The sequence below is a fragment of the Actinia tenebrosa genome, unplaced genomic scaffold, assembly GCF_029948245.1.
Source record: "Actinia tenebrosa isolate PJP-AT-01 unplaced genomic scaffold, QUT_ActTen_1.0 PGA_scaffold4__44_contigs__length_22323623, whole genome shotgun sequence".
In the NCBI taxonomy this organism is placed as follows: Eukaryota; Metazoa; Cnidaria; class Anthozoa; order Actiniaria; family Actiniidae; genus Actinia; species Actinia tenebrosa.
Window position 1 is genome coordinate 1,646,521 of NW_028292581.1, and position 26,238 is coordinate 1,672,758.

Sequence of the window (26,238 nt, forward strand, 5' to 3'; positions counted from 1 at the left end):
GCTTCTTTGTCATCAGTCCAGACTATGGCTATAGCTCATCTCATCGTTTGGTTTTATGGTATCAGTACTGCCATGCCCTTTCCCCTCGTGTTTCCCCTCTGATTTAATTCAATTCAATTTTAAATTGTTTATATGCTTACAGCAATGCATGCAATACTGAACTGGTTTGTGTAGCCACGGTTTAACACACAGAGGGGAAATTTTGCTCTTCATCCCAAGTGGTGACGTATTTTAAAGTGTGACACGAACACATTGTCTACACCGCCCTCGCTTGATCCAGAACTGAATTCTCCTCTCTCAGTGGACACAGTGATGACTTGCCATTTGTACGTTCTAGTACTCCTTTATCATCTGCTACTGATGCACTACATCCTCTGACTGACAACACAAAATCATTCTCTCCCATGCAGAGCATGCTGAATATGTTGAACTGGATCGTCGCTTACAATTTTTGCGGGACGCGGGATTTCGACAAAAGATAGCACGTGATCCCTCGGACCCCCTCTCTTGCAGACCCTGTTAATTTGCTTGCCGTGATAAAGAAAATTTCCCAGTATGTCAGCAGTAGCTTAGAAACCAATGTTTGCCAGATTTTCTCCTTCACAGTGTCCTCTTGACCTTCATAAGCTGCAACACTGATAAGTGATAGTACTTGGCATGAAGTTTAGATTACCTGATCTCACAGCAATTATTACTGCTAGTTCGTCCCTTATTTTATCTTAATAACCGTAACCAATATGCCAATCGCCTTCGAATGGATTTTATTGCAAGGTTCTTTCACTTTGTATGACCAAGGCTGCAATGCTAGTCAGCCTGTGAGATCCTTCAATTGAGGGAACTGAAGGGATTTATGAATGGGATCTAAGCCAATGCGTGAGTGGGATAAGGATAAAAGCACCCTTGTTTTAGCTCTAGAGGTTTTGAGCTCAAAGGGCTTTAGTGGTGACGATCACCGCAGGTGTTAACGACTCTCATCCTGAGGGAAGATTCGATTGGTTCAGGAACACAAACCTTGGACATCAAAAACAATAAACTGAACTATTGAAATGCTAACTCTTCAGGCAGAACGATCACCAGCTGAATATAGTTTGGCATATCATATCAAGCTACAAACCATAAAGAGCGCTTACCCCCCAGACGTGCAACACCACTTAGCAGTAGAGCAAAACCTTATGCTTCTCTACAGTTACAGTAATTCAAGCAGGTTTAAATTAGTGGGTTGAGAATGATTCAAATGTCAATGTAGCCTTTTGCTCACAGCTCTTGAAATTTTTTTTCGCTCCAGCCCCTACTTAGTAAACAGGGTTTAGTTTTGGCCACGAGTTTAAATTTAAATAAGAAATAATTCATGTTAAGTTCAAGGGATAAAGATGTTTTAAATTGACCTGTGCTCAATCTAATAAAGAGCTTCTACATTTAATTTGGTCAGGTCACCACTGACCAGGTGACATGGGCGGAAGTGATAAGAAATTGACAGACCTCCCTGTGCCAACGCCCTGTTGCTTTCCAGGAGAGGAGACAGGTGAAAGCATTCTCAGGGTCCAACGGGTAAAGTTTAGATTGTCGCTCAAGAAAGGAGAGACCCACAGGTCCCAGAGTATGAGGTGAAGGCTGATCTTGCCATATTGCAGTCGAACTGTTCACAAGAGTAGTGCTTGCGGTGATGTATTGGTTTTGGACCCATTAAAGCGTTTTGTTTATCTTATAATATTTATGGGTGGGTGCACTTGGTATGAAGGTAAAAGCCAAGGGTTGAAGGTGATTGGAGTATCAAGAATTTGAAAATATCTTTCAAATATACATTAGGTTTTAATTGAAATTAAAAACATACATTAATATGTATTTAATTCTTAATCAAAATTTTGACTGCATATCTTGAATGAACGCATCAGAATATTTTGTTATTTCCCTGAATACTTTTTGGTCTCATCTTTCGTGTTCTGTTATGAACCTGACAATGTTTTTAGGTATTTTAAAAGAAGACACTTAGTATTTTGCATGAAATGAATGAAATCCCACAAATATAAATCACACCCTTTCGAATTATGTTTTTCAAATACTCCTGTCAATTTCTCCTCTCCTATTAATTTTAATTATTGATTGAAATATCTAAGCTGAGAAGTGTAAGATTTTAAATTATTAAAATAGAAAGGTTTATAGCTTTTCCATTGTCAACTATTAGTAATATTGATAGATTCTCGTGAAAGCATGACAATGGAAAGTCTATTTGAAGTCCTCAGCACTGAAAAGTCCCTGAAATAAAAATTAAAAACATCATCAACCTAACATTCTTCACAATGTCTGCCTAAATAATAACTTATAACTTATATGCATGATAATAAAGAAATAAAAAAAATACACGCACATGCTGTGTGCAGTTATAAAGCAAGTGGGGGTTGGCAGAACATGAGAGAAGTGTTAGGAGAAGCACAACACGTACATGTTGCGGTGCTGTAAACTCACATAAAGCAACCTGACTAAAAGTAATTTTTAGTTTTCTTTTGGTTTCTAACAGTTTTTTTTCTCTGTAAAAATACAATTGTATATTCCAGCTCCATCTGTTGTTAAAGACTTTTAGTAATAAGATTCTGGTTTGGGAGACTAAGCAATCACTCCCTGCATAGCCCGGGCGGCTATATTCCCTATGCAGGTACGTGCCGCCAAACAGGGTATGATTTTCAGTGATTCTACTCTGGAACAGGGTATATAAAATTGCGCTCGCTCTGGGACAGGGTATGAATTTCAGCGATTTTACTCTGCAAAAGGGTCAGGGTTCAGTGGGCTCAGCGGCACATCCCTACCCTAAATGGGCAAGAGTACCCCCCTCCCGGGCTAGATAGGTGACTGAAAAAGTGGAATATTTCGCATGTACTGTTTATGCAGTCAATCAAAGTCATCATATACAGTATTTGTCAAACTTTCACTCTTTCGACCCATCATGGTAAAGCTCAAAACATACAAGACTTATTTATCTATGGCATACTGTGGCATATCCCACCAATATGCATTACCTGTGGGCATGAGTGTAAAGTCACAAAAAATATATTGACATGTGGAATAAAGCGTTTTCACTCACTTGAGAAGGCAGCCATATTGGTGTACCAAACAATATGAAGTTTCTGCACAGTATTTGCATAAAAATAGAGTTCAATTCCCAGAGGATAGAAAATGTATTGTTTTGGTACCCCACAATGGCCGCTGTGACATCACGTGAAACCGCTCTATATTTGCTGAAATACCACTCAAAACCGATCAATGTACTAAACCTACAGTAGTGTGCTTCAAAATTTCAAAACATACCTTTGCTCTTCTAAGGATAGAGTCCTTAGATGGATCATAGGGATGTTCTTTAGACGGAATTTCTAATACTGCAGGAATAGCTCTTGAATAGCCATCAAGGACATGGCGAATCTCTTCTGCAATCTAAAACAGGTATCCAAAAATTAAAATGATGGCACACCCTTCAAGGAAAAGAAAATCTACACAACAGTTGGGGTGACAAATAATCAGTGAGACTTTTCAAGACTCTAATGTCTGTCCTTTTATAAACTTGAGACACCATCCAACCTTGGGCTGGGCTAAAAATATGTGAAACAGAGACAACTTTACATTTATTTGTTTAATAGTTTTTGTCTAGCTCTTGTAAACAAGTAAATCAATATCATCTTTCAGTTACGATGATTGTTCAGGGCATTTTTGGGAGGGGGAGGAGAGTAAGGATAATGACAGCCAAAGGCAGAAACACCTAGGGGGGGTTTGGCTTTGGCTGAGAAATTTTGAAATTGAGAGCCTTGGAAATGTGATTTCCAGTGTTATGAAGAGCATCTGCAAGAGCATAAATTTGTGACCTTCCCTTTTTCACTGCCTAGAATCAAAGTCCCTTACAAGGTGTATCACCGCAACCCAATAAGAACAGCCTGAAACATTCTTTAATTGGAATATATTTTTGAGACCCTGAGTTTGTTAACCCTTTGACTGATGGGCATTTTTGAGTTCTTAAAGTGCATTTATAGGCCTGAACTTTCTGCAAGCCCTAGAAAAACAATATTCAATGGCAGCTTGAATTGAAGGTATTTTGAAAACTGGAAATTTTGAAAGTCAATTGAAATTGTTCATACTGTTTATAGAGTGCTACAGTAGAGGTCATCCTAAAGCTCTGAGATAGCTTAAATCTGCATTATCTTGAAGAACTTAGGGTATGTAAGAGATTTGAGTGTCAAATGTTTAACCTTTATGTTAAGTGCATTAGAGCAGTTTTCAATATTATGCAATCTTGCAGCTGCAATAAAGCTGCAAGCTGCATGCTGAAATTTGTTTTTTTTCTGTCATCGATCAGAACAACTTAGTCAGCATCTTTTATATTTTAAAATGGCTGTAATGTAAGAAATCCAAAAGGCAACTCGCAATTATGATCTTGAGTTTGTATGACTGAAAAGTGTGGTAAGAAAGATAGGAAATACATGAATATTTATCTATTATTTAAGAGTAATATCAAACTGATAATATTGCTTAAGAGTGAATTTAGTCAAACTGTTGAATAGTTGGTTTAGCATCAACTAAATAGTTATCTAAGTTAAATACATTTATCTATTTATTCAACAGTGTGACTAAATGGGCCTAAGAAATATGAATACTTACGTTCTGATTAATTAGAAGAATTGCAATATCTTTTCTATTCACAAATTCTTGAAATTTTTCTTCTATTTCACTAACAGATGTTTCTGTAAAAATATTTGCATGGTTAATAAACATAACAGAATATGCTTTATAACACTAAGGGTTTTACTGAATGCAGAATGCATCCTATGCAAATAAATAGGACTCAAACAAAGAATAGATTACATCCTCAGGGATGTAGAAAGATCTTTCATATAGTTTCTTTGCCTTAGAACTAATCATGTAGAAAGCCTCCAGTCACAAAAATCTAGTCTTTGAAAGTAAAATGTTTGCCATCTTGTTCTTGTCCAGATGAACTTGAACAAAAATAAGAAGGATCTGGAAACAAAAATGGCTTCGCAGATGGCCTTGATCGAGACTCACTTATTTTAACTGCCCTGGGGGAATCCTAAATTACTGTATTGGGTTAGGAGCCCAATGGACTCCAAGATCCATTGGTGAAACCTGGAATACTGTAAAACAAGAACAAGGTGATCTCATTTTGACAGCCCATCAAAAACCAGCCAATCATTCACAGGAAGAGTTCTAATCAGGCAGTCCATCAAATCTAATTAGCATATAAGACTGAAAAAACATGGTGAACAGACTATAATCGAATTTCCTCTTTCTTATTCTGTTATTTATTTGTTCTGGACAGAATTACGAACTACGAGAGGGTGTGATTGAAGGTAAATTTTAGGTCATGAAAAGACTAGGAGAACCTAAGAGAAAATTGTTTAAACGTTTTTGATCAAATTCATCATTAGAAGATTTTAACTTAATTATTTGAATTAGGAATAACAAGACAAACGAGGAAATAATAAGCAATTATTGGATGAGGTTGAGCATGATATCGTAAATTATCAAGACCAAGGCTGAAGGCTGAGTCAGATAACACAGCCGAGGTCTTGATAATTTACGATATTATGCAATAATCGAATTCAATAATTGCTTTATTATACATTTTGTATACGGGAAAACATTAACATGAACATTAAATTATAGAGACAAGAATTACGAATGCTATGATGTAGTGTGAAAAACGCAAAATTCTTAATTCAGAAATATTTTGAGAACTCTTCATAAAATATATGAAAATAAGTTAAGGATTCTTTAAAAAATTGTTTTTGTACATAATTCTGGAAATAAATACACATAATGAATAAAAACAAAGCTACCACAGCATGACTTTGAATGAACTTGATATGATAAATGTATCATCGGTAGGAAAACCTACAGATAATACATTTATCATGTCGAGTTCATGTGATATTAGGGATTGGCTGAGGGCTCTCGACCAATCAGAATTGAGATACTTAGTAATATGTATAATAATAAAGAGGGTTGGCAGTAAGCTTACTTAATTAATTATTTAATCATTTTGACAAGAAAAACTACATAAGTAGTAACCTATGTAAAGCTTAAGACTATAGACGACTATACTTTCACCTTCAACCAAACCAAACAATTATCAAACTCTGAAACAACCTCTGGGCAGAACTATTAAAGTCAGGACAGGACATCTTAAATCGAAATTTCAATAGAGAAGAAGAAGGATAACAGAAGAACCGGGTAAGAAACCTTGACTAAAGCGAAAGAGACTCAAAGCACAAGATTAGTACAAGGTTAATAATTATTGATGTCGTAGAATTTGAAAAAATGTTGGAAAAAAAACCAGCTCAAATAAAATTATTTATCCAACAGATAACTTACCTTTATTTACAACGAAAAAATTCTTTTGCCTCTGTGCGTTTATCTCTCCAATTCCACCCAGTAGAAACCCTGTACATGTATCCTATGAAGAAAAAAAATTTCCTTAAGGATCAAAGATGCCTTAATTGCCATGATAAATGTAGAATTTTGCTTACTTCGTCGCCAATAACAGCGATGAGTCTTCCTTTTGCTCCTGCACTTACTCCGGCCATATTGGATTCTGGATCACATGGAAAACAAATGACATCATCACACAGGAAACCCAACCATAGTTCTAGAACGCAGTCAGTCAGTTTTCGATCACTGTGTAAAAGAACCATTTATTGCAAGAACAGGACGAAAGAAAATGGATTCAGTAAGATTTTTTAACGTCGAAGACCTCCCTGCGTTAGCTGCAGAGAAAATTGCATGCTTTCTACACGGTCGAGACCTCATAAACCTTGGATATACTTGTAAATATTGGTACGAAATCGCAAACAAGAACTACGTTTGGAAGAAATTGATTGAAAATCGGTTCGGAGAAAATACGATCCAGGCCTTAGAAAACAGAGAAGGAGAAAAAGATGAATTCAAAAAACTCTATTTTAAGCTAGCCTTCAGCAAGAAGTCTGTAACAACTTTCTATATAATGCATTTGGGAAATACATATCTTGAACGAATTAGCGATAGTGAAAGTGAATATGGCGAAGTCATTCGTTTGAACTCAGTTTGTTGGTTATCAATCATTGGCAAGTTCCAAGGTGTTTTACCGGGCACATACAAGCTTTTGTGGCGAATGAAGCTGGAAAACGTCTATGCGAATGGCGAAGACATTGAATTTAGAGCCAAGCCGAAAGAGGGATACGGTACTGCTCTGACGTCAAAGTGGAGCGACATGCGGCTACAGGAAGCGGAAGAACGTTATGGAAACAATTGGTTTGTAGCCGACATGGGAAAGTTTACAGTAGATATGACATGTGAGGTAGAAGTGGAGATCTGGGGCAGAATACCTTACTGGTGTGGTGGAATAACTTGGGATACAGTACAAATTAAACCTGTGAATTAAAGACAAGACTTCAGGCTGGCGCAGTTACTGCACAGTAAAGCCTGACAACCAAAAGCATCGACTAGTAATTATCAGGGGGGAAAACAAGATGTTTATGATCACAGGGATAAAGAACTATTGATTGGAAACATCAATGTGTGGCCTTTAGTACTCCAGGGTGGCAGTGTATAATATACCTTTCGTTGGTGTTCAGTACATGGTCTGTGTGTCGGAAAACCCCGGAAATGACGTCATTGACAAAGCGGAAGAATACTAACATAAGAACTTTTTTGAGTGAATATTATAGTGTCTCGAAGGAGTGAAAGTGATCATAATTTTTGATATGGGTGAGACACATTCCCGGCACTATTTCGAGACCTAAAATAATTTTTAAGCTCCTTCAAAATAGGAAAGCATTTAGATGTAAAATCCTAAGATTTCCTTCCACACAATGTCTGCACTCTTAGTAAACATTCTTTCGTTTCATTTGAAGTGGTGTAAGCAAGGCTAATTTAATGCAAAATTACTGACCTAAATGGCTGACATCTGTAATATCTGCCATGATTCAGGCATCCCCAGTAAATATTTAGCTCTTCTAAGATTCCTATCACAACTCCCCTCTTTACATGGACACTATACCTAAAGTTATGTACTCTACTATGACACTCGGCTGTGTGACTGTGTATGGTCCGTGCATATAAGTATTTCAACGAGTCTTGATATACAGCATCATGTACAATAATATAGTATATGTACTGTAAAAAATACTGCTAGCTGCTTGAGGTAGATCATTAGTTGTGTTGCTGTCACAGAGTTGACTTCATGTTCCACTTTCCAATCAGTGCTCTACTACTATTTCTCTTCTTTCAGCGGCCCTTTTTGTGCTTCTAAAGCAAAAAACTCAAGGTTTTGCACAAACCTTTTGCAAGTGCTTTCTTTGATTATTAATTCCTGGCACACCTCCTAGCTGCATTTCATTCGTGTCATAGAGGGTGAGCTTACCAGAAACAAACATTTGCTTCACATGTACACTTGGAAGAAGCCGGTCGATTTGTCGATCACTCAGACTACTGACATAAAATACCATATACATTTGAAATAAAACTTAAGACGCCCTCAACCTGTAAAATGAATTATTTTCTTTGAGCCCCCTCATCTTTAAATCAATTTTACTTCATGCCCCCATTGTGGTTTTTCAACCCCCCTGTTGATAATTACAGCATAGTCCCTATGAGATGAACTCGAGTGGATTTGACGTACGTAAGACTAAGAAGTAAAGAAATAAATATGAGGAATGGAGAAAGAAGGTCACCTACAGTCATTACACCACCTTACATATATGACTTATTTCACTGGTCATTTCAGTGCTGTCACGTGACAAACAGCTATGGAGTAACTGCTGCAACGTGGCACTGATCATAATCACGTTACGGCCATGTTCAGCATTCAAATAGTTATTTCTTCAGTCATCGGTATACCGTTTTTGCTACAATATACTTGAAAGTCAATGACATGGTGTGCTTGTTCTGATTTGTCAATTCCTTTTAAAACAGCTTTCCTGTTTTTACGAAGGTATAGCATCATGAATTACTACTGAGTCGCGTGATCGAAAAAGAGTGGGACCTGCCAAAACAGGCTGCATTAGCTAGTTGGACTGTGGTTTTATCCAAGCTGATTTGATTGTGTTTCCCGTTAACCTTAACTCCAGTAATACAAAATTCCTAGTTTAATGCAGACATACGATACGGTCTTAGACCATTGCCGGTTACCCACGGGTACCCGAGTTATCGAGCCCCGGTGAGGGGTTAAATTGCGAAGCAAAGACTGAAACGATCGTTTTCTCGCTGCTAGCACGGCTTCAAATTAAATTAAATACTTTGCGTAAGCCTCTAGAACCAGATGGTAATTGATCATCGGTGTCAGCACTTTACGTGTTGTAACTTTGCTCTTCGAGAGTGAATAAACTCGGTCATTGATGAAGTTCGGGGCTTTCAATTTAATACTCCAGTTTCGAGTTCTCTTTGCTCAGTCTTAGTCTCGTTTGTGCGCTGTATGCTTGTACGATATATCATAGTTAACTATGGATATATCAGCTTTCTTTTGGTCATCTCCTCTACGTGTTCACTGGATCAGAAATATATAGAACCTCGAGTGCTTGCCGATGGGTGCCACGTACACGTCAGGGGTACAGGCCTTCGTTATCAGATGTTATTATAAAAATAAAATCATTTCATCAACATAGGCTAATTTTTCCTTCTGTGTTTACAATAGAAACAAAGACACATCGATTTTTGTACGGGTTGTTTAAATAATCTTGCCTCCCACAAAGATTTCTCTTCAAGGGTCGCCCTTTACCTAATTCATCTCTGACTAATGATAATCGCGGGGGTTTAAGTCCGCCGGCGCATGTACAGCCTGTGTTTGGTCGATGAAAAACCTTGTCTTGAACTATTGCAGTCGGTTAGAATAGGAGTTTTTCTTGCGCAACATATTATCGTAGGGAGAAGGGCCGTGGGAAGCGGCAGTTGTACACAGGCTATGGGTATTCTACTGATTTAGTAACATACAAATAATGCATATCTGGTGTCACGCACTTTCAAAATTGTCAGATTCTAAGGTGATGAACATTTTATGGTACAAGCGCTAGACGACGGATTTCCGCTTGTTAAAATGAAAGTATACATGCTAGTGCATGCTTTCCCTTCGTTTCACGAATTTACGATTATTTACGGCTATTCTTTTTCATCCCTGGCCGTTTTCTAACTGATGTTACTGTCCCACCCTCTCACGAGTCACTCAGATCAAATGATATATATTCACTACTATGATAATGCTTAGGTCAACATACGCCTCCAAAGAAAATGCCATAGAAATAAATTTTTCTGTACTTTATAGCCATAAATAATAATCCCAGGGAAAAAATAATGTTTTTTCTACTTCGAAGCACACAAAGTAACGCCGTCAAAGGAAAAGCTAATAGTGGAAAAAAATATGAACTGAACACAATCAAACCTGAAACACACATGTTGGCTGTAAAAATAAACAATATGTACGATGCAATTTCGGTGTTTTTATTGATATGGTTTTTTGGTGGTCGTCTTTAGATAGGAAAACGCAAGTGGCTCAAGACACATTGAAATTATAATTTGAATATTCTCTCGCTTAGTAGTAAAGTGCGTTATTTCGAGTGGGTAGAGGTTGCCAACGAAATACAAGATTACTAAACAGGAAAAGACCTCTGCAGGGCAGGTATTTTCCATCTACCAACCAGCATTTTCTGCTGTTGTTGATGAGTCCAAGTCCATTTTCCCTGAATGATCCTGTCACCCTGCGAGCTCCTTGTGACGATTGATGAAACCGGTTTCCAAAGAGCTTAAGAGCTTCATGGTCTCTGTGTTGTAAAAAAAGCTCACGTCAAATAGATAGATTTTACTAGTACAAAGGAAAACCGAGTCCTATTCAAAGGTACGCAGTTTTTGGACAAAAGGCGCCTGCAAGTTGATCGACTTTTAATAGAATCTTTTTCAGTGCATATGATTCATTTCATGACTACCTTTCGCTTGGCTCCCGCTCAGTTCTAATATTCCCATTTTAATCACACCAATGGATGAAAAACATCAGGAGTAAAAGTGGTTTGACTAATCGGATTCAGAAAAATTATCAAACACAATTCTATCTTCATTTCAAAACTGCTTATATGAATGTTCATTATCATTCAGGTAGTTCAAGAGACCATGAAGTCTCTGGATAGTTTGATTCTTGTGAAATTATTGGTCTGAATGAAGTATTATTAGACTAAATAGATCTTAAATAGATCAACATGCGAGTTGAGCGTTGTGTGCATAAATATTAAATGTGTAGTGGTAGTGCGTGTGAGTGAAAAGTGTCCCCAATTAGTGCGAAAGCGCTAGAACGACTAGACACTTAAATAAAAGGGATTTATTTATTTTTATTTATTTTATTAGACATTTTAGAGTGGAATACGGGTGGATATATTTTCGAGTGTGCCTACAAAATACAAAGACGAGAAAAAATTTCCTCTCGTATTGCACCCTAAAATGCATGTCTATTAAGTTATTTTAGTTATCCATTATGAGATTACTTTTTCCCAAAAAGAAAGCTTTAAAACTAAATAATAATAATAATAATAATAATAATAATAATAATAATATAAAATACAAGTTTTCAAAACCGGCGTTTTTTTACTGTTCTCCAGGCTTTCTCCTTTGTTATTTGTACTCTACTTGAATAGTTGGATAATAATTACAAATCTTTGCGGAAACTGAGTTACTACCGTTAGGCAGATTAAGATTCCCGTTTTTCCTCCCCGCAAACGGCAAACGCGACCACGTTAACGTTTTCATCGTTCCCTACAATTCACTTTACCTGTTTCGCAAACCTTCTCGACAAAGACAAGTATTCTTTGGTTTATCTACTACTTGGAGATTTTAGCGATTCCTTTTCACTAATTTTGAAGAATTTTTTAATGCCACGTTTGCCGTAAACGAGAATCTTAACTCTCTATCGTTGAACTGCGACCCTCAAAAATTGATATCTTCTTGGCCGACTAGCATTTCGAAGAGCGTCAATCAAAGAACTGAAAGAAAAAAACACACAATATTTTGAGGATTATGAGGGACATTTTGGACTGAATTAAAGATTTTAGAGGACTAAATTCTGATTCAGCCTATAATCTCTCAAGATAGTGCTTTTTACTTGCAGTTGTTTGATTGACGGTAGTAAACCGGTTTTAGTGTCGTTCATGCAAGCTGAGAACCGCGACGTATTACCGGACAAACCGGTTTCGAGACCAGATTTGTCAGGATCTACTGTGCTGCATCCGTCCGTTGCTGTCAGTCAGTGACGCGCGCGCTGATCAGAAGAATGAACCAGATAAAATTTGAAAATAAAAGAAAAAGTATGCTCGCTTTGCTCTATAGGGGAAGATCCCAATGAAACTGAGAACAAATGTGAATTATTAATGGTGACAGCGTTTATCTATAGCCATCAGATCAAACGATTACAGTACTCATCGGATCCAGTGATTCCCTGCTAGCAGAGACTCTCTGCCAAAAATTGCCAACAATTACCAAGAACTGCCAACGAAGGAAGACTCTGCTAGCAAGGAATCCAGCCGTTCGGAAGATTGGACAAGATATAGTAGCACTCTATGTGCGTGAGTGTAGCCTATTTGATCAATCAAAAGCATATTTGCATATATTTGTCATATGTAAGTTGCGCCAAAAGTACTGTATAGTGATCGTGCTAGTAGGTTCCTCGTCTTCCTCCGTTTTCAGTACAGTGAAATTTCAATGTTCGAAGTTTTCGAACGAAGGTCATTATGAGTCTCAAGTTCTAAATAACTTCAAATTCGAATCGAAGCTGGTACATGATTTTATAATATTTTTCACCGGTGGTCGAAAGTCCAATCAAGCATATAGTTAAATATGAATCAAGTAGTCAGAAAACAACGAAAACTCAAATCGAAACAAAAGAAGTAATCTATCAGATAATCCAAAGCGAACATCCATTCCTTATTACTTTCATGGTATTGAAATTTGCAACAAACCCTATTTATATAAAGCACAAAACTAAACTGCTTAGTGGCAGTGTCTTTACCTTTTTTTCCATTTCAAGTTTTGATTAAGAAATTTTACTGTATAAAAACATCAGAATTTTCAATATATAGTTAAAAAAATTACGATGAACTGACTTTAGAGGTCATTTTAGTCAGTTATATTACTTACCACGTGTCACAAGATTCATTTACTATAGAACTCTTCTGTACAAAGTCCAAAATCTTCACGTGAACACTTCGTAAATTAACATATCGCGATATTAGTATTAGCCAATCAAAATGAAGAGGACTTGTTATCTGTGATGTGATTGGTTCAAAAGTTCTGACGTCATATTAGCGTCTTGCTTGAAGACTTATTGGTCTTTTGATTCAATTGCTTCATTTTGCAAAATGGCGGCAGTGAAACATGTCTATTCACAATCAGTTAGTCAAGAAATGACCGCCCTTGAAGCAAAAGAACCGGTAAAAAATATTTTCCTTCTTGTCTTATGGTTTTGGCACTTTTTTAAAAAACAGGGAAGTTGATTTTAATGTTTTTTATGTTCTTTTCATTGAAGAAAGAAGAAAAAGCCGGTGCCATTCAACGAGACGGTGTGGTATCGTTTCCCGAAACCGACGATGAAAGTGAAGAATTTGATCCTTGGGCTTTACCTGCCTTCAAGAGCGTAGGTCCTAAGTGGTCAGGTAAGTAATTAGATAAAATTTTGATTTTTTTGAGATTAAAGATCAAAGAAAATTCTAAAATGCGGTTTTATTACTGTTTGCTCTTTTGTTTGATTACCGCCAAAAACCCGGCATTTACGCGCTCTTTTCCATTCACATTCTTACACGTGCTATTTTTTCTTTTTACAGAACTTGATGGATCCGGGAAAGTTAAGCGAGTTGCCTGGAATTTTACGAAGTTCATTCTACTACTATTCCTGCTTTACATGTTTATTTGCTCGTTGAGTTTCCTCAGCAGTGCCTTCAGACTCCTAGGAGGGAAAGCCGCTGGGGAGGCTTTTGCTTCTAACGAACTACTATCGAACCCTATCGCTGGCCTGATGATTGGATTGTTGGCCACGGTCTTGGTCCAGAGTTCATCTACTACTACTTCAGTTGTCGTGGCTATGGTAGCCTCTTCCAGTAAGTAATTGTTTTTTTCTATATTTTTCTTGTATTTTAGAAAAAAGTAATGAACCGAATTGAAGTTGGGAAAACGTTAGTGAATACTAGTGACAATTATTGATCATTAGAACAGAAACGGTTATTTAGTGCCCCTCGAGGGTGGGGGGAGGAGTTTGTTCTTATCATTGAAAATCGCCATTTCCTTTTCAGTTCTTGATGTTAAACCGGCTATTCCAATTGTGATGGGTGCTAACATCGGAACGTCTGTGACAAACACCTTGGTTTCCTTGGCCCAAGCAGTTGACAAAAATGAATTCCGACGTGCCTTTGCTGGAGCTGTTGTCCATGACATCTTCAACTGGTTGTCTGTCATTGTATTCCTCCCTCTGGAAGTGGTCTCTCACTATTTGTTTTACCTAACTGACAAGATAGTGAGAGTAATGAAAATCCAGACAGATAAAGGGGCTAATAAGGAACTCCTTCAGAAAATAACCAAACCATTTACCAAGCTTGTTATTCAGTTGGACAAGAAAGTTATCAAGAACATTGCCCTAAAAGTAGGAGAGAAATCAAAGTCTTTGATAAAAACTTGCAGTCTTAAGAAAACTGTTCTCAAGAATGTCACTGCAGAGCTGAACATCACTGGTACTATCGTGAATCAAACACTAGAAAGGAATGTGACCATCAATGAACCAGTGAAATGTGACTTTCTTTTCTCTGACGCTGGAATGAGTGACACTACTGTTGGTGTCATCCTTCTAATCATAGCACTTTTTATCCTTTGTGTGTGCCTAATTTGTATTGTCAAACTACTGCACTCCATGTTAAGAGGACAGCTTGCAGCAGTCATCAAACGGACAGTTAATTCTGATTTTCCCAAGCCTTTCCATCATTTGACTGGCTACTTTGCCATTATTATTGGTGCTGGGATGACCATTTTAGTGCAATCAAGTTCCATATTCACCTCTGCCCTTACCCCATTGATTGGAGTTGGTGTCGTTAGTATTGAAAGAGCCTATCCTCTCACCCTTGGTGCCAATATTGGAACAACTGGTACTGGAATTCTTGCTGCCTTGGCAAGTGATATTCAATCCCTTGACAAAGCTCTCCAAATTGCCTTGTGCCATCTGTTCTTCAACATCTCTGGAATTTTGCTTTGGTACCCCATTCCATACATGCGAAATGTTCCCATCAGGTTTGCCAAGTTCCTTGGAAACACCACAGCAGATTACAGATGGTTTGCCCTTGCATATCTAGTCTTTGGATTTTTCCTCTTGCCAGCCTCAGTCTTTGGCCTGTCGCTTGCTGGATGGCAGATTCTACTTGGCGTTGCAGTTCCCATTCTTGTTCTCCTGCTGTTCATTCTCATCACAAACATACTCCAAAGAAAAAAGCCAGCAGTTTTACCAGAAGTATTGAAAGACTGGGAGTGGGCACCAAAATGGACCCGTTCTCTAGAGCCTCATGACAAGGCATTAAGAAAGGCATATGAAGTGAGCAAAGGCCGTTGTGGTAATAAAAGAACTAGAGATTTGGAAACGGTTGTATGATGGCCCTTGGAAAAGTTCAAAGTACAGCATCAGCCACATTCATAGTCTATCATTGGGGTTTTACACAGTTATGAGTTATTTTGTAGACCATGATTTAAATAGCAATTTTATTTAACCCACGAGATACAATATGGGAATCGGAAGGAACCTACGTTAATTATTTCTTGGGTTAAGTAAAGTTTCTCTTAAGGTTTTAAGGTATCATTAGTTATTTCTTTAGTACAAAATTCAGATTAGCACCCATAAGCAATTAAATTATTATTACTATAATTTAGTATATTTATTATTAATGTGCCTTACATGTTCTGCTTCCTTTATAGGGTGGTGTGCATAATATGAAAACTAAAAAGAAAGTTTAAAATTAAATCCTTTTTTGATAAATACACCTATCATATTTGGAAATCTAATTTTGATCTTTCTTTTGTTTCATATTATTTCTGGTAATGTATTCATAAAATATCTAAATATATGATGAAAAAAAGAAATAAAATTTTTATTTAAGCCAAATTGGCTTTACATTAAATAGATAAGGTAAGTGGTATCTTATTTTATGTTATCCTATTTTATGTAAAGTGCAACTTAATGTTTTAATAGGAAATAAACTTTAAAACGTCTATTGTTGTATATAGGCATCCTTCCCTTTAAAATATTACATGTTGAATGTAATTATAATATTTTTGCACATTGATACTCCAGTTTGAGTCTAATTTTCTAAGCCTTAGCATCAGTTATGTGTTAAGAATATGAACTCAAAATTGAAGTATTTCATTATGATTTTTGGGGGGGGGGGGAGTAAATGATATCTAAATTAAGCATAGCTAATCAGATTTTATTTGCACCAATAATCATTTTAACTACAAGGATTCTTTGGGGGATATCTTGGGTTTTTCAAATGATTAAATCAGTATTTTGGCTTTCAAAATTACAAGAATTCAATTTTAGAGCCCAAGAAATTGTTAAATTTTACCATATGCATATAAAGCCAGTGTTTTTTTCTTTTGGGGTAGAAGCACTGACCTCTAAAAACTAGCCCTGATAGTAATAATTTGAATCACTAGGGTAAAGTCCTTAAAATATTTCATCCCAATGTATTGGCTTTCATGAGGATTAAAATTGATGTCCAATAATAAAAAGGGAACATTTGGGTTATTCCATGAGTTATTTTTAAGATTCCATTATGGTAGCTATGGCTTTATAATGTATATTAAGGGTGATTTTCATAAACCTGTGAAACAAGTGTGTAATATTGAAATGACAACAAAATAACACAATGGACTTGGGGTATATGTATTTGGCTAGTAAGTATTTTATGGGTTTATGAAAACCACTCTAACACGAATAGTGCCGTCGAAAAGATGATTGGATGAGGGAGGAATAAAAGCTATTCTCTGGGGAACATGCTAATTAGATAAGCATATTTTAATGTTATTTGCATTATTTAAAAAACACGTCGATATTTTTGCATAATCTTTGTTTTCTCGTATCTAATCTTTCATGTCCGTATTCTATTTCAGATCCAAAAAATGGAACAGTAAAGTATAATTGTAAACTCCCAGTGGCTTTTGCAGCCACTGGTAGAGGTTACAGTACATTATTACGGAGAAATAATTTCATGATAAAAGAAATGGATTAATCGTAAAAGAATGCAAGTGAACTCCCACGCGGGATTCCTGTGGTATTGAGTTCCTTGTTCTTATAAAGTCACTTGTACACTTTCAAGAGGAACAATAAAATGAATTTGTCTCTATCCTGTCTTGTTTGCCTGTTATATTGTTTGATATGAATAAATGCGAATACTAGATGTCGTGTGAAACTATCGATATACTTGATTTTGGCTGCGTTTGGCGGAGAAAAATAAATATAACGTCAAAAATAATGATTTCGTAGATCCTAGTATTCCTCAGTCCCCTTGCAAATTCTTTTTTCCCTCGAAAAAGAAAGACATAAAGGAATCGAACTAAGATAAAGCGACATGTCTGCTTCAGCGGTTTCATGAAAAAGGAGTGTCTTGTCTACTTTGTTCGCCCACACGGTTTGAGTGTTGTGACCATGCGCTGCAGCAAGGTTGGAAGTTGGGGCTTTTTTAGTCTCTTTCTCTTCAAATGAATACACTAGCCCATGTTTTCTCTATTGCCCCAGCCTCTTCGGTGATCTGAAAATAAATTAAAGCACACGGTCATTTTCACGGGGCCCTTAACTCAAATGGCACATTTTGATAGTATGAAGCTCAAACTAAAATTCAATTTTACTAGCACTGGCATTAAATAGGAACTCGTGGTTTATTTTTATGTGACGTGCGTCATTGAGTTTTCATTTTATTTAGTCTCACCGTCCTTCCAGTCGTCCATTGATCGTGCCTTTCGTAGTTTCTCAGGATCATCGTCATCTTCTTCTTCCTCTTTCTCTTCCTCTTTCTCTTCCTCTTTCTCTTCGGGCTTGGGTGGGTTCGTGCTTTTCCTGGAAAAGAAAAAAAGGAATAAAAAATGATATTAACTGATCAACCGGTATAGATATTCGCCAAGCAAAACTTTTATTTGAGTTTTAAAGGAATAGCAGTGGTCTTGCTAGGAAGGCAAGTAAATGGAAGTGTGGGAACGTTTTTAGTTATTATATTAAGAGATGAAAAAAGAAGATCTGGTTCCATGAATTTTAAAGCTTGGGTAGAGTGAATCTGGTTACCAAGGTAGTACGGTTTCATCCTTCGTTGAAATCAAAATCCCCATACCTCTCCTTCTTGAATCCCCTTTCCGAAAGGGATTCGATTAACGAAATTGATAACAAATAAAAGCAATTACAAACACAATAAAACGACAAGCGTAGCCACTGAAGTACGTTGTAGGTGTACACAGTAACTCCATATTGATAGATTGAACACACTAGATAATATAACGATAACTGAATTTTTGACACCGAAGTTTTCATTGTACACACATTTTGCTGACTCCTAAATAGAGGATCCTTGGGCAAGGGCACATACTTGACCGATAGTACACGTATATGATATAGCCTCACTTTTACACGAGAATCAGTATATCATCATTCACTCTTAAAAAATAGTAAAAAATGTACTTACGAATTGTAGTCCAAAACGACCTTCCCCTCTCTGATTTCTTTTTCCAAAAATTCTTCCTGAGTCATGGTGGGTACACTGGGATACCCTGCCCCGAACACTTTAGCCTGCAAGAGTCATTATTATTATTAATATTATCTTAAAATTATCATCGCCAGTCTTGTTCATAGCAAACACCGATTCCACGAATATATCGTATTAATTAAGACTAGTTGGGCAAGGAATACAAATGAAAAGTATATCTGACTTGGTCTGATTTGGTGACCACACAATTTTGTAATGATTGTTGGTTTAAATTGACTGACTGCTGGGATTTATTTAACTTCATTACCTTGATAGACTCTCTAGTTAGGAGAATAGGTTTCATAGGCTGAAATAGAAGATAGGATAAAGATGATTTAATGAACATTTCTTATTCCTCTTGTTTTATCCAATTTCAGATGGATTTCTTAGAAGTTCTGATCTACATGTAAATGTAAATATGTTCTTATATGAATCAATTTTCAATCTTCTAATCCTACCTTCCGAGGTGGTGCTTTATCTTCAGTTTTCACCAACCCTTTTTTCATATCTTCCATGTGGTTTAATATTTCAAGCTCATCTAAACCAAAATATAACATTTAGAATAAATATGTGGTTTTGCCTTTGATATGTGTGTTAACTGACTCCAAACATTATGTGGTAATACTAAATGTTGCTGACCAAGTTAATATTTCAAGCTCATCTAGACCAAAATATAACATTTAGAATAAATATGTGGTTTTGCTTTTGATGTGTGTGTCTAAGGTAACTGACTCCAAACATCATGTGGTAATGCTAAATGTTGCTGACCAAGTTAAATACAATGAAATGCACTTTGAACCCTTTATTGCTTGACCTGTGCTGCTACACATGTGTGTATGCATGAATAAAATTAAACTTGAATAATTTTACAGTTCACTTTTAATGTCATCAATTGAGAAAATAATCTCCAAAATTTCAGTAAATCATGATCCTGTTCAGTTTCTTTGATAACCCAGGAGCCTAAAGGTCAAGATTCTTTGTTCAAGGGTGGCAAACTAGAGAAAACACCCTTCAAGCATCAAGAGTAATCAGGAAAAACAATGTCATGTTAAGACAGGTTCTAGATCACAAACCTACTCCATATCATGGGTCAAATAGTTTTCTATTTCAATCCTTAAAAGCAAAATGCAATAGGGGAATTTCTAAGCAAATGTGTGAGTGTGCGGAGGGAGGGGAGGTAGGGATAAAACTCGACTGTCTAGATGTAAAGACACATGTAACCAGAGGTATTACAAAATGATACAATGAGTAAAATGCTGCCCTGTTTTCGTTTTTTCTTTCTCATACTACTACTTTTCTCAAACTTTAAAATATATTTTATGAGGTTGACCCCCCTCCCCAAGAAATACTATTATATTATCTATTTCTAACTGCAGTACTGTAGTTATAATGGTGCAATACCAAGACTCCTAATTTGTATAGGAAATCGTACGATCTCGAGTACAATTCAGAATTTATAGGTACAAGTGATGTTTAATTTTTGAAAGTTTTCAAAATTGGAAGAGCCTTTAGGCGAGTCCAGTTTGAGAACTTTCAAAACATCACAAGAATCTTTAAATTCCGAATTGTATGAGAAGATTGTGATTTTTTGTTTTTAAAACACTCAAAAAAATTGAGCAAAAATTGGAGAAAAGGAGACTCTGCTTGCAGGGTAATAGATAATGGACCCACAAACCAAGAACTAATAGTCACTAATAACTGGACACACCTTTTATACTTGCCAGGTGATCAATAGCTTTGTTTACCCAATTCTTAATCAGCAATAAATAATATTCTCTCTAAAATATAAAACAGTAAACAAATAGGTGAAAACTCTGAATTAAAATGTTTTGGTTTGCTGTTGTTTGTATGTAGAGCCCAACCATTGAAAAAGTATAAATTAAACTCCCAAGTCTGAAGTACTGAACCACGGCCATGACAGAGTAATGCACAAACTGTGGAGCAGTAAGGAGGGAGGGGCCAAAATGCTTAAAACTCTGAAGTACTGCATTGGGAGAGGAGGGGGGGGGGGGGGGGGTTAACTTCCATGTCCTACTCCTTAGTTACCTTAGTCACTGCTACACCTAGCTCAACATTAAATCAAATACCTGGATTTCCTCATCAACAGGCTTCGAATGACTTCCTTCTATACTGTTTCTTAATTCCTGTAAAAGATTATATCTATGGTAACTCTCCAGAAAAATCAAAAACAATTAGAACATTCAAAATAGTAAAAACTTTGAATTCAAAAAGTTGGATAAAAACCATGCCATCAGACTTACTTTTAACCTACCCTCTTGCTGCTTTTGTTCCTTATACTTTCTAATTTTTTCCTGACGAGCATTGGCCATTTGTTTTAAGCCTTCTGCTCCTGGTAAAGGTGAACTTGTTGTTTCAGACACTTGAAAGACATCCTGAAAGACAAACCATATTGCATTCAAGGTGTTAGCTGACAGATTTTAAATAATAAAAGGGTGAGTAATTTAGTTAACTATTTTTCTTAAAAAGTTAACGGACCCCTTTTTTATGTTTTTTAAAAAAAAAGAGTTTACCCCCTCAAATCACCTAATCTCTAGGGACTTTGAACTTGAACATGTCATGAGGACACCGAAACGTTATCTCATTACAATAAGTTACTACCCGTAATATTCATTGTCAAACCAAATAAAATTTTTTCAAAAATATACCCCCCCTCTAGATTCACCGCCCTCCCTACAAGGTAATAAACAGTCCCTTGGGATGTAAGTTCTGTTCTTTTGTCCTGTCGCATCCAATTTTATTTTGAGAGGTGATGGGTCCTTCACCCCACCTTTTAAGTTTAGTTTTTTTAACCAATTCTTGTATCCAGACCCTTCTCACCAAAAAATCAAAGGCTCTGGTAACACACAAACCAGAAGACCCAGATTTCAGGGTGCAGATATGCGCATGCTCCAATTATTCTGACTTGCGGCATAAAACTGAACCATTTTTTTCTTCAAAAGAAAAACAATCAAGCTTATTAATACATTGTTTATGGAACAGTTTATTTGTCTGTGATTAACATTCCGAAAAAAAACCAATCAAATTAACGGTCAATTTGTGTGTTACCATAGCCTTCAATTTTTTGTTAGAAAGCTGAGAAAGCTTTGGGTTTGAGAATGTTGTTAACCTCATAAGGAATAATTTTTCTGCTACTTTTGTTTGTCCAAAATTTTCTCAGCATGCAGATAATAGCATATCTGAAAACTATATTTTAAGGATTTCATTAGAATCAAGCCCTTGGACTGCCTATGGATTTATTTTGCATAGTCAGGGTGAGATTCTTCTAATAAACATTGAATTAAAAAAGAAATACCTTACTAAACATGACAAAATGCTTTCTCCCACATTATTAGTTAATCAAACATTAGTATGCTGTAAAAGAACTAGTGGGATCATTTTCTTCAGTAAACTAAGAATCTCATAATACTACAATTTTGAGTTCCCCTTTGCTCAGTCTTAGCCTTGATTGTGTACAAATGTGTTATTTTCTTTCAATTAAAAGGTCCATTGTATAGTAAGGAATGTATTTACTGTACGTACTCAAGGGCGGATCCAGCCAAAATTTGAGTGGGGGGGGGGGGGGGGGTGGGGCTAATTGAGTTTAGGCAGGGTTAATTGAATTTCTTCCGTCAACACAATGGAAAACAATATGAAAAAGCATCCTTTTTTTTCCTGCTGAAGGGGGGCATCAGCCTCCCTTTGCCCCCCTGGATCCGCCCTTGGTACTACGGAACAGTACAAGTTGATTAAAATGCCACAGGTTTTGGATAAATAGCTGAATATTTTAATGCACAGCCAAGACTAAGGCTGAGCAAAGAGAACTTGAAACAGGAGCATTGTAGGAGTGCAAGCTGCCCTGTAATAATTATACTGAGGTTAGAAATGGCACAGATGGGTACATCAAATAATAATGCTGATCTTGATCCTAATATACTAGAAACATTTGACATGGCATACAGTAATATACACACGTACCTTATCTGTTATCCCATAATCTCTGCATCTCTTAAGAAAATCTATTAAATATATCTAAAAATAAAACAAAATTTTCTCATCATGATTTTATAATGTATGTTATCCTTTATTGCTGCTTGAGTAGGCCATTCTAGCAGTTGCATGGTGATTGACAAAGAAATTCTTTTGAAGAGATGATGGATCACTGGTCAATCATGGTCAATTAAAGGTTTCAGTAAGACCTTATTAATCCTATTAATATTCTTCACAAACTGTCACTTTATTCATGTTTTAGTGTGCACCCTTATTCCTGGTTTTCATACAACCAATGTTGGTTTAATTTACTGCAACATATTTTCATAAACATGCGAACTCTGTGTCTCTGAGTTGCATATTTGTTTTTTCTCTGCTGCCAGTCAAAAATATGATTAGATTTGATTGACAGCAGTGAAAAACCAAATTTCAGAGTGCGACTCAGATACACAGAGTTTGCATGTTTTTGAAAATCGTAGTAACTAAAAGCTTTCATTACTCTTTTGTTACTGTATAATCAACCAATATGACTAACAATAATTCTTAATTTATGATAACTAAGTGATTTCATTCTCTTGGAAATTATTTCAAACACCATTATGGTCAAATCTTTATCTTATAAAGATGTTCATCCAGAGCACCCTCCACAAAACGATATGAGATATATTTAACATCTTGTTTTGAAGTGTGAGGGGGGCTCGTGATATAGATGTATATTATTTTGGACAGTGTACTTATCAAGGTTAAGGGATTGAATATTTCAATCTTGGTACTGTGACTAGCAGCATGTCTGTTCACACTGCAGGGTTCCCCAGTATTTTTTGTTGGTTCAAATATTTGGACAGCAGAAAATTCTGAAAACTCAGTGCACAGTTTTGTACCATTTTCATTTTTTAAAATGTTACTTGATTGTGCAATAACATAATCAAGCAAAAAAAGAAACTCCTGCACACTAACCTTTGCTATTTTGACAATTGAAATTCTCTCTGTAGACATTTGACGAAGGGTGAGATCTGCTGATAATGCTGGAAGTAAGAAATACCTGTCAAAAAAAACAACATTGTATCTTATCAGACTAGACCTTGATAACCCTAGCAATACTCTCTTGAAAGATTTTCAGTTTTTTGTAGGTATTAGATTGTTTGGATTAATGTTTATTCACCTTAAATCTGTTGTTGCTACTTCTTCTAGATCTTCATTGGAGCTAAAAAGGCTGACCTTGTTAACCATTTCTGTTGTTCTAGCTAAACATTCAAGAGCTGAGGTGATGGTTTTCTGTAGAAAAAAATTATAAAAACATTACCTTTGCTGCTCTTAATTTATCGCCACAAAGACAAAAACCAAGTTTAATTTAGCTGTTGCCTATTGCAAGTATAGTGCTGGGAATATGCATAGAATGACATCTAAGTGATTGTGGTCAATGCAGCTATATAGATGATTTATCAAAGTTAATGCATGTCTCTACAAGCCACTATTGGGTTGCCTGTGGCAGCCCAGTTGTAAAATGCCTTTGGTTTTTTTTGCCTTCTCCTTCTTGAGAAAAGTGCATTCTTGTACAAGAGTACCCATATTTGGATTTAAATGATGTGTTCATAGATTCTGGGCTCATACATTGGCTTAGCAGCTGAGGATATAATTCCGGGCTTTAGAAGTAATATAATTGAGCAGTAAAAGAAGATTTCTAGGATTGTAAAACAGATATTCATTAGTATTAATACTGCTACTCAGTCGGCATTATTCTTTCTTCAATCGCGTGGATTAGTAGAGCCTAAAGGAGAATAATCTTTAAGGCATATTACATAAATGTGTTGTTAAATACTACACGGTAAAAAAGCTGGTAACTTTCGTCGTAAATACTTTTCACTAAGTATTGAATCCTTTTACTAAATGAGTTCCACTTCACTGGTTTGGATATTTTAAAAAATAACATTTGAAGAATATAATCAATAATGGAGAGATCGAGAACTTCAGAATGGTTAGCAAAAAACAAATAACCATTTAAATATATTACTAAAGAAATATGAAAGAATTTATTTATTTGTGTGAATATATTTAGTACAAAAATGAAGAGTAAACTAAGAATGAATTTCTGAGCAAATGTATATGGGTGATGCAGAGGTGATTGACAGGATCCATGTATAAGTACCCTTGAAAGAGCAGGGACCAGATATTTGAAAACTCAGTAGACTAGTATATATATATTGATATGACCTTTACTCAGTAAGGTCAATAAGGGTAGCTAAGAAATTGTGTACACTGGCCATGAAGTTGGAACAAGGGTTCATCATGCAGTGACAATTATTTGGAAACCTTAATGAGGAATTAACTTTTCAATAAAACAGAGCTTTTGCATGATTGATATTTAAATATTAAAATTTTCTTGGTCTGCTAAAGTTAAAGTGTAAGCATGTGTGTGTTTTAGTGGAGGGACCCGTGGGCTGGGATTTAAAAGTTTTAAAGAATTGTGTGCATATGGATAAAAACGTCCTTTGAACAGCCATCCCACCATCAGAGAGACTTTCATACATGTACAGCTTGTGATTAGATATAGTAAACAAAGTAACAAGACAAGCTGAATGGTTCTGTTAATATGGTGGGTATTAAAATCTTATTTTGTGCAAGTAATATTGGAGAAAATCTAGTCCCCTGATTTCGTATATCATGATTTATATGTTAGCTAAGTACTCAAAGGTTGACAGCAAAGCATTCATAACATATAGAATTATTTCTCTGAGTTTGTAACAAATTTTAGACTTAATGACTTTCATGCCAGAAAAAATTAATGTCATTCCCACTTAGGAAATCTTATTTCCATTACAAATATTTAAATCCTATTCCCATTCCTCGGTTCATCAAATACCATAATTCCGGTACGAAATCAAAATAAGCATAAGCCCAGTCCTAATTTTATGAAATCAGGTTAAGGGCCCTTCGTTAATTATTCTTCCTTTGCAATAGACGTCATAACCGCCATGTTGGAAGAATTTGACAAAAGATTTTTCAATGAATTCTTTTGTTATATCTTCCAGCATGGCGGACATCCCTTTTGCCATTGTGATCTCTTGGGATTGATTGCAAACCAAGAATGCGCAGCTGCGAGTTGTTAATGACAGCTAGTCTGAAGTTTGCACTTGAAAGACAATGGTAAGAAAGTATACTTCTTGGATGAATGTTTGCTGGAAGACATACAAAAACAATCATATGTAATTCAAACTACTGTGGGTGTATATACAATACTTATGCAGCATTTGCAGCCACAACAAATGTTGTTTTTGTTTGTCTTTTTTTTGTATTAATCAAGGGATCATATTATGAACAATTTCTGGGGAATAAGATTTTACCTGCAAGTTTTCTGAGTTGTTAGGTTCCTCACTCTGTTCAACTCGTTCATGTAAAGCCAAACCTCTTTCAAACATTTCTTTTAAACTCACTTCTTCTTCTTCTTTGGCCGCCATTTTTCTTGTGAGCCTGCAGACTAAACGATCAGCAG

At 36.1% G+C, this 26,238-nt stretch overlaps 3 protein-coding genes and 1 long non-coding RNA gene across 4 annotated transcripts; 1 reads left to right on the plus strand and 3 right to left on the minus strand.

Moving 5' to 3' along the window:
- Window positions 1-1,789: 1,789 nt before the first annotated feature.
- LOC116299513 (V-type proton ATPase subunit F) lies at window positions 1,790-6,689 on the minus strand. Its single transcript, XM_031708176.2, has 5 exons — window positions 6,525-6,689; window positions 6,370-6,451; window positions 4,639-4,721; window positions 3,301-3,423; window positions 1,790-2,253 (listed from the first exon to the last, which is right to left on the minus strand). The coding sequence occupies exons 1-5, from the start codon at window positions 6,687-6,689 to the stop codon at window positions 2,224-2,226; spliced, it is 483 nt and encodes a 160-aa protein (XP_031564036.2). The 3' UTR covers window positions 1,790-2,223.
- A 3,754-nt stretch (window positions 6,690-10,443) lies between these two features.
- On the minus strand, window positions 10,444-13,197 carry LOC116299214 (uncharacterized). Its single transcript, XR_004197444.2, has 2 exons — window positions 13,141-13,197; window positions 10,444-10,784 (listed from the first exon to the last, which is right to left on the minus strand). It is a non-coding gene; the product is annotated as an uncharacterized LOC116299214 (long non-coding RNA).
- Window positions 13,198-13,352: 155 nt separating this feature from the next.
- On the plus strand, window positions 13,353-17,375 carry LOC116299196 (sodium-dependent phosphate transport protein 2B). Its single transcript, XM_031707827.2, has 4 exons — window positions 13,353-13,433; window positions 13,529-13,655; window positions 13,824-14,096; window positions 14,289-17,375. Exons 1-4 carry the CDS (start codon window positions 13,362-13,364, stop codon window positions 15,626-15,628), a joined length of 1,812 nt encoding a protein of 603 aa, XP_031563687.1. The 5' UTR covers window positions 13,353-13,361; the 3' UTR covers window positions 15,629-17,375.
- A 207-nt stretch (window positions 17,376-17,582) lies between these two features.
- Window positions 17,583-26,211, minus strand: LOC116299204 (immunoglobulin-binding protein 1). The gene is made up of 12 exons (XM_031707835.1): window positions 26,090-26,211; window positions 23,911-24,023; window positions 23,706-23,790; window positions 22,737-22,790; window positions 21,023-21,154; window positions 20,849-20,905; window positions 20,470-20,539; window positions 19,220-19,299; window positions 19,030-19,068; window positions 18,702-18,805; window positions 17,958-18,085; window positions 17,583-17,780 (listed from the first exon to the last, which is right to left on the minus strand). The coding sequence occupies exons 1-12, from the start codon at window positions 26,201-26,203 to the stop codon at window positions 17,740-17,742; spliced, it is 1,017 nt and encodes a 338-aa protein (XP_031563695.1). The 5' UTR covers window positions 26,204-26,211; the 3' UTR covers window positions 17,583-17,739.
- Between the last annotated feature and the right edge of the window lie 27 nt (window positions 26,212-26,238).

Coding starts and splice junctions, on each gene's coding strand:
- LOC116299513 (XM_031708176.2), bottom strand. CDS start 6,689: ATGGTTCTTTTACACAGTGATCGAAAACTGACTGACTGCGTTCTAGAA. Junction 4,722..6,369: donor TTTTTTCGTTGTAAATAAAG/GTAAGTTATCTG, acceptor ATATTTTTACAG/AAACATCTGTTAGTGAAATA. Junction 3,424..4,638: donor TTCTTCTAATTAATCAGAAC/GTAAGTATTCAT, acceptor TACCTGTTTTAG/ATTGCAGAAGAGATTCGCCA.
- LOC116299196 (XM_031707827.2), top strand. CDS start 13,362: ATGGCGGCAGTGAAACATGTCTATTCACAATCAGTTAGTCAAGAAATG. Junction 13,434..13,528: donor CCCTTGAAGCAAAAGAACCG/GTAAAAAATATT, acceptor TTTTCATTGAAG/AAAGAAGAAAAAGCCGGTGC. Junction 13,656..13,823: donor CGTAGGTCCTAAGTGGTCAG/GTAAGTAATTAG, acceptor TTCTTTTTACAG/AACTTGATGGATCCGGGAAA.
- LOC116299204 (XM_031707835.1), bottom strand. CDS start 26,203: ATGGCGGCCAAAGAAGAAGAAGAAGTGAGTTTAAAAGAAATGTTTGAA. Junction 23,791..23,910: donor GTAGCAACAACAGATTTAAG/GTGAATAAACAT, acceptor TTTTTTTGACAG/GTATTTCTTACTTCCAGCAT. Junction 18,806..19,029: donor TAACTAGAGAGTCTATCAAG/GTAATGAAGTTA, acceptor TGACTCTTGCAG/GCTAAAGTGTTCGGGGCAGG.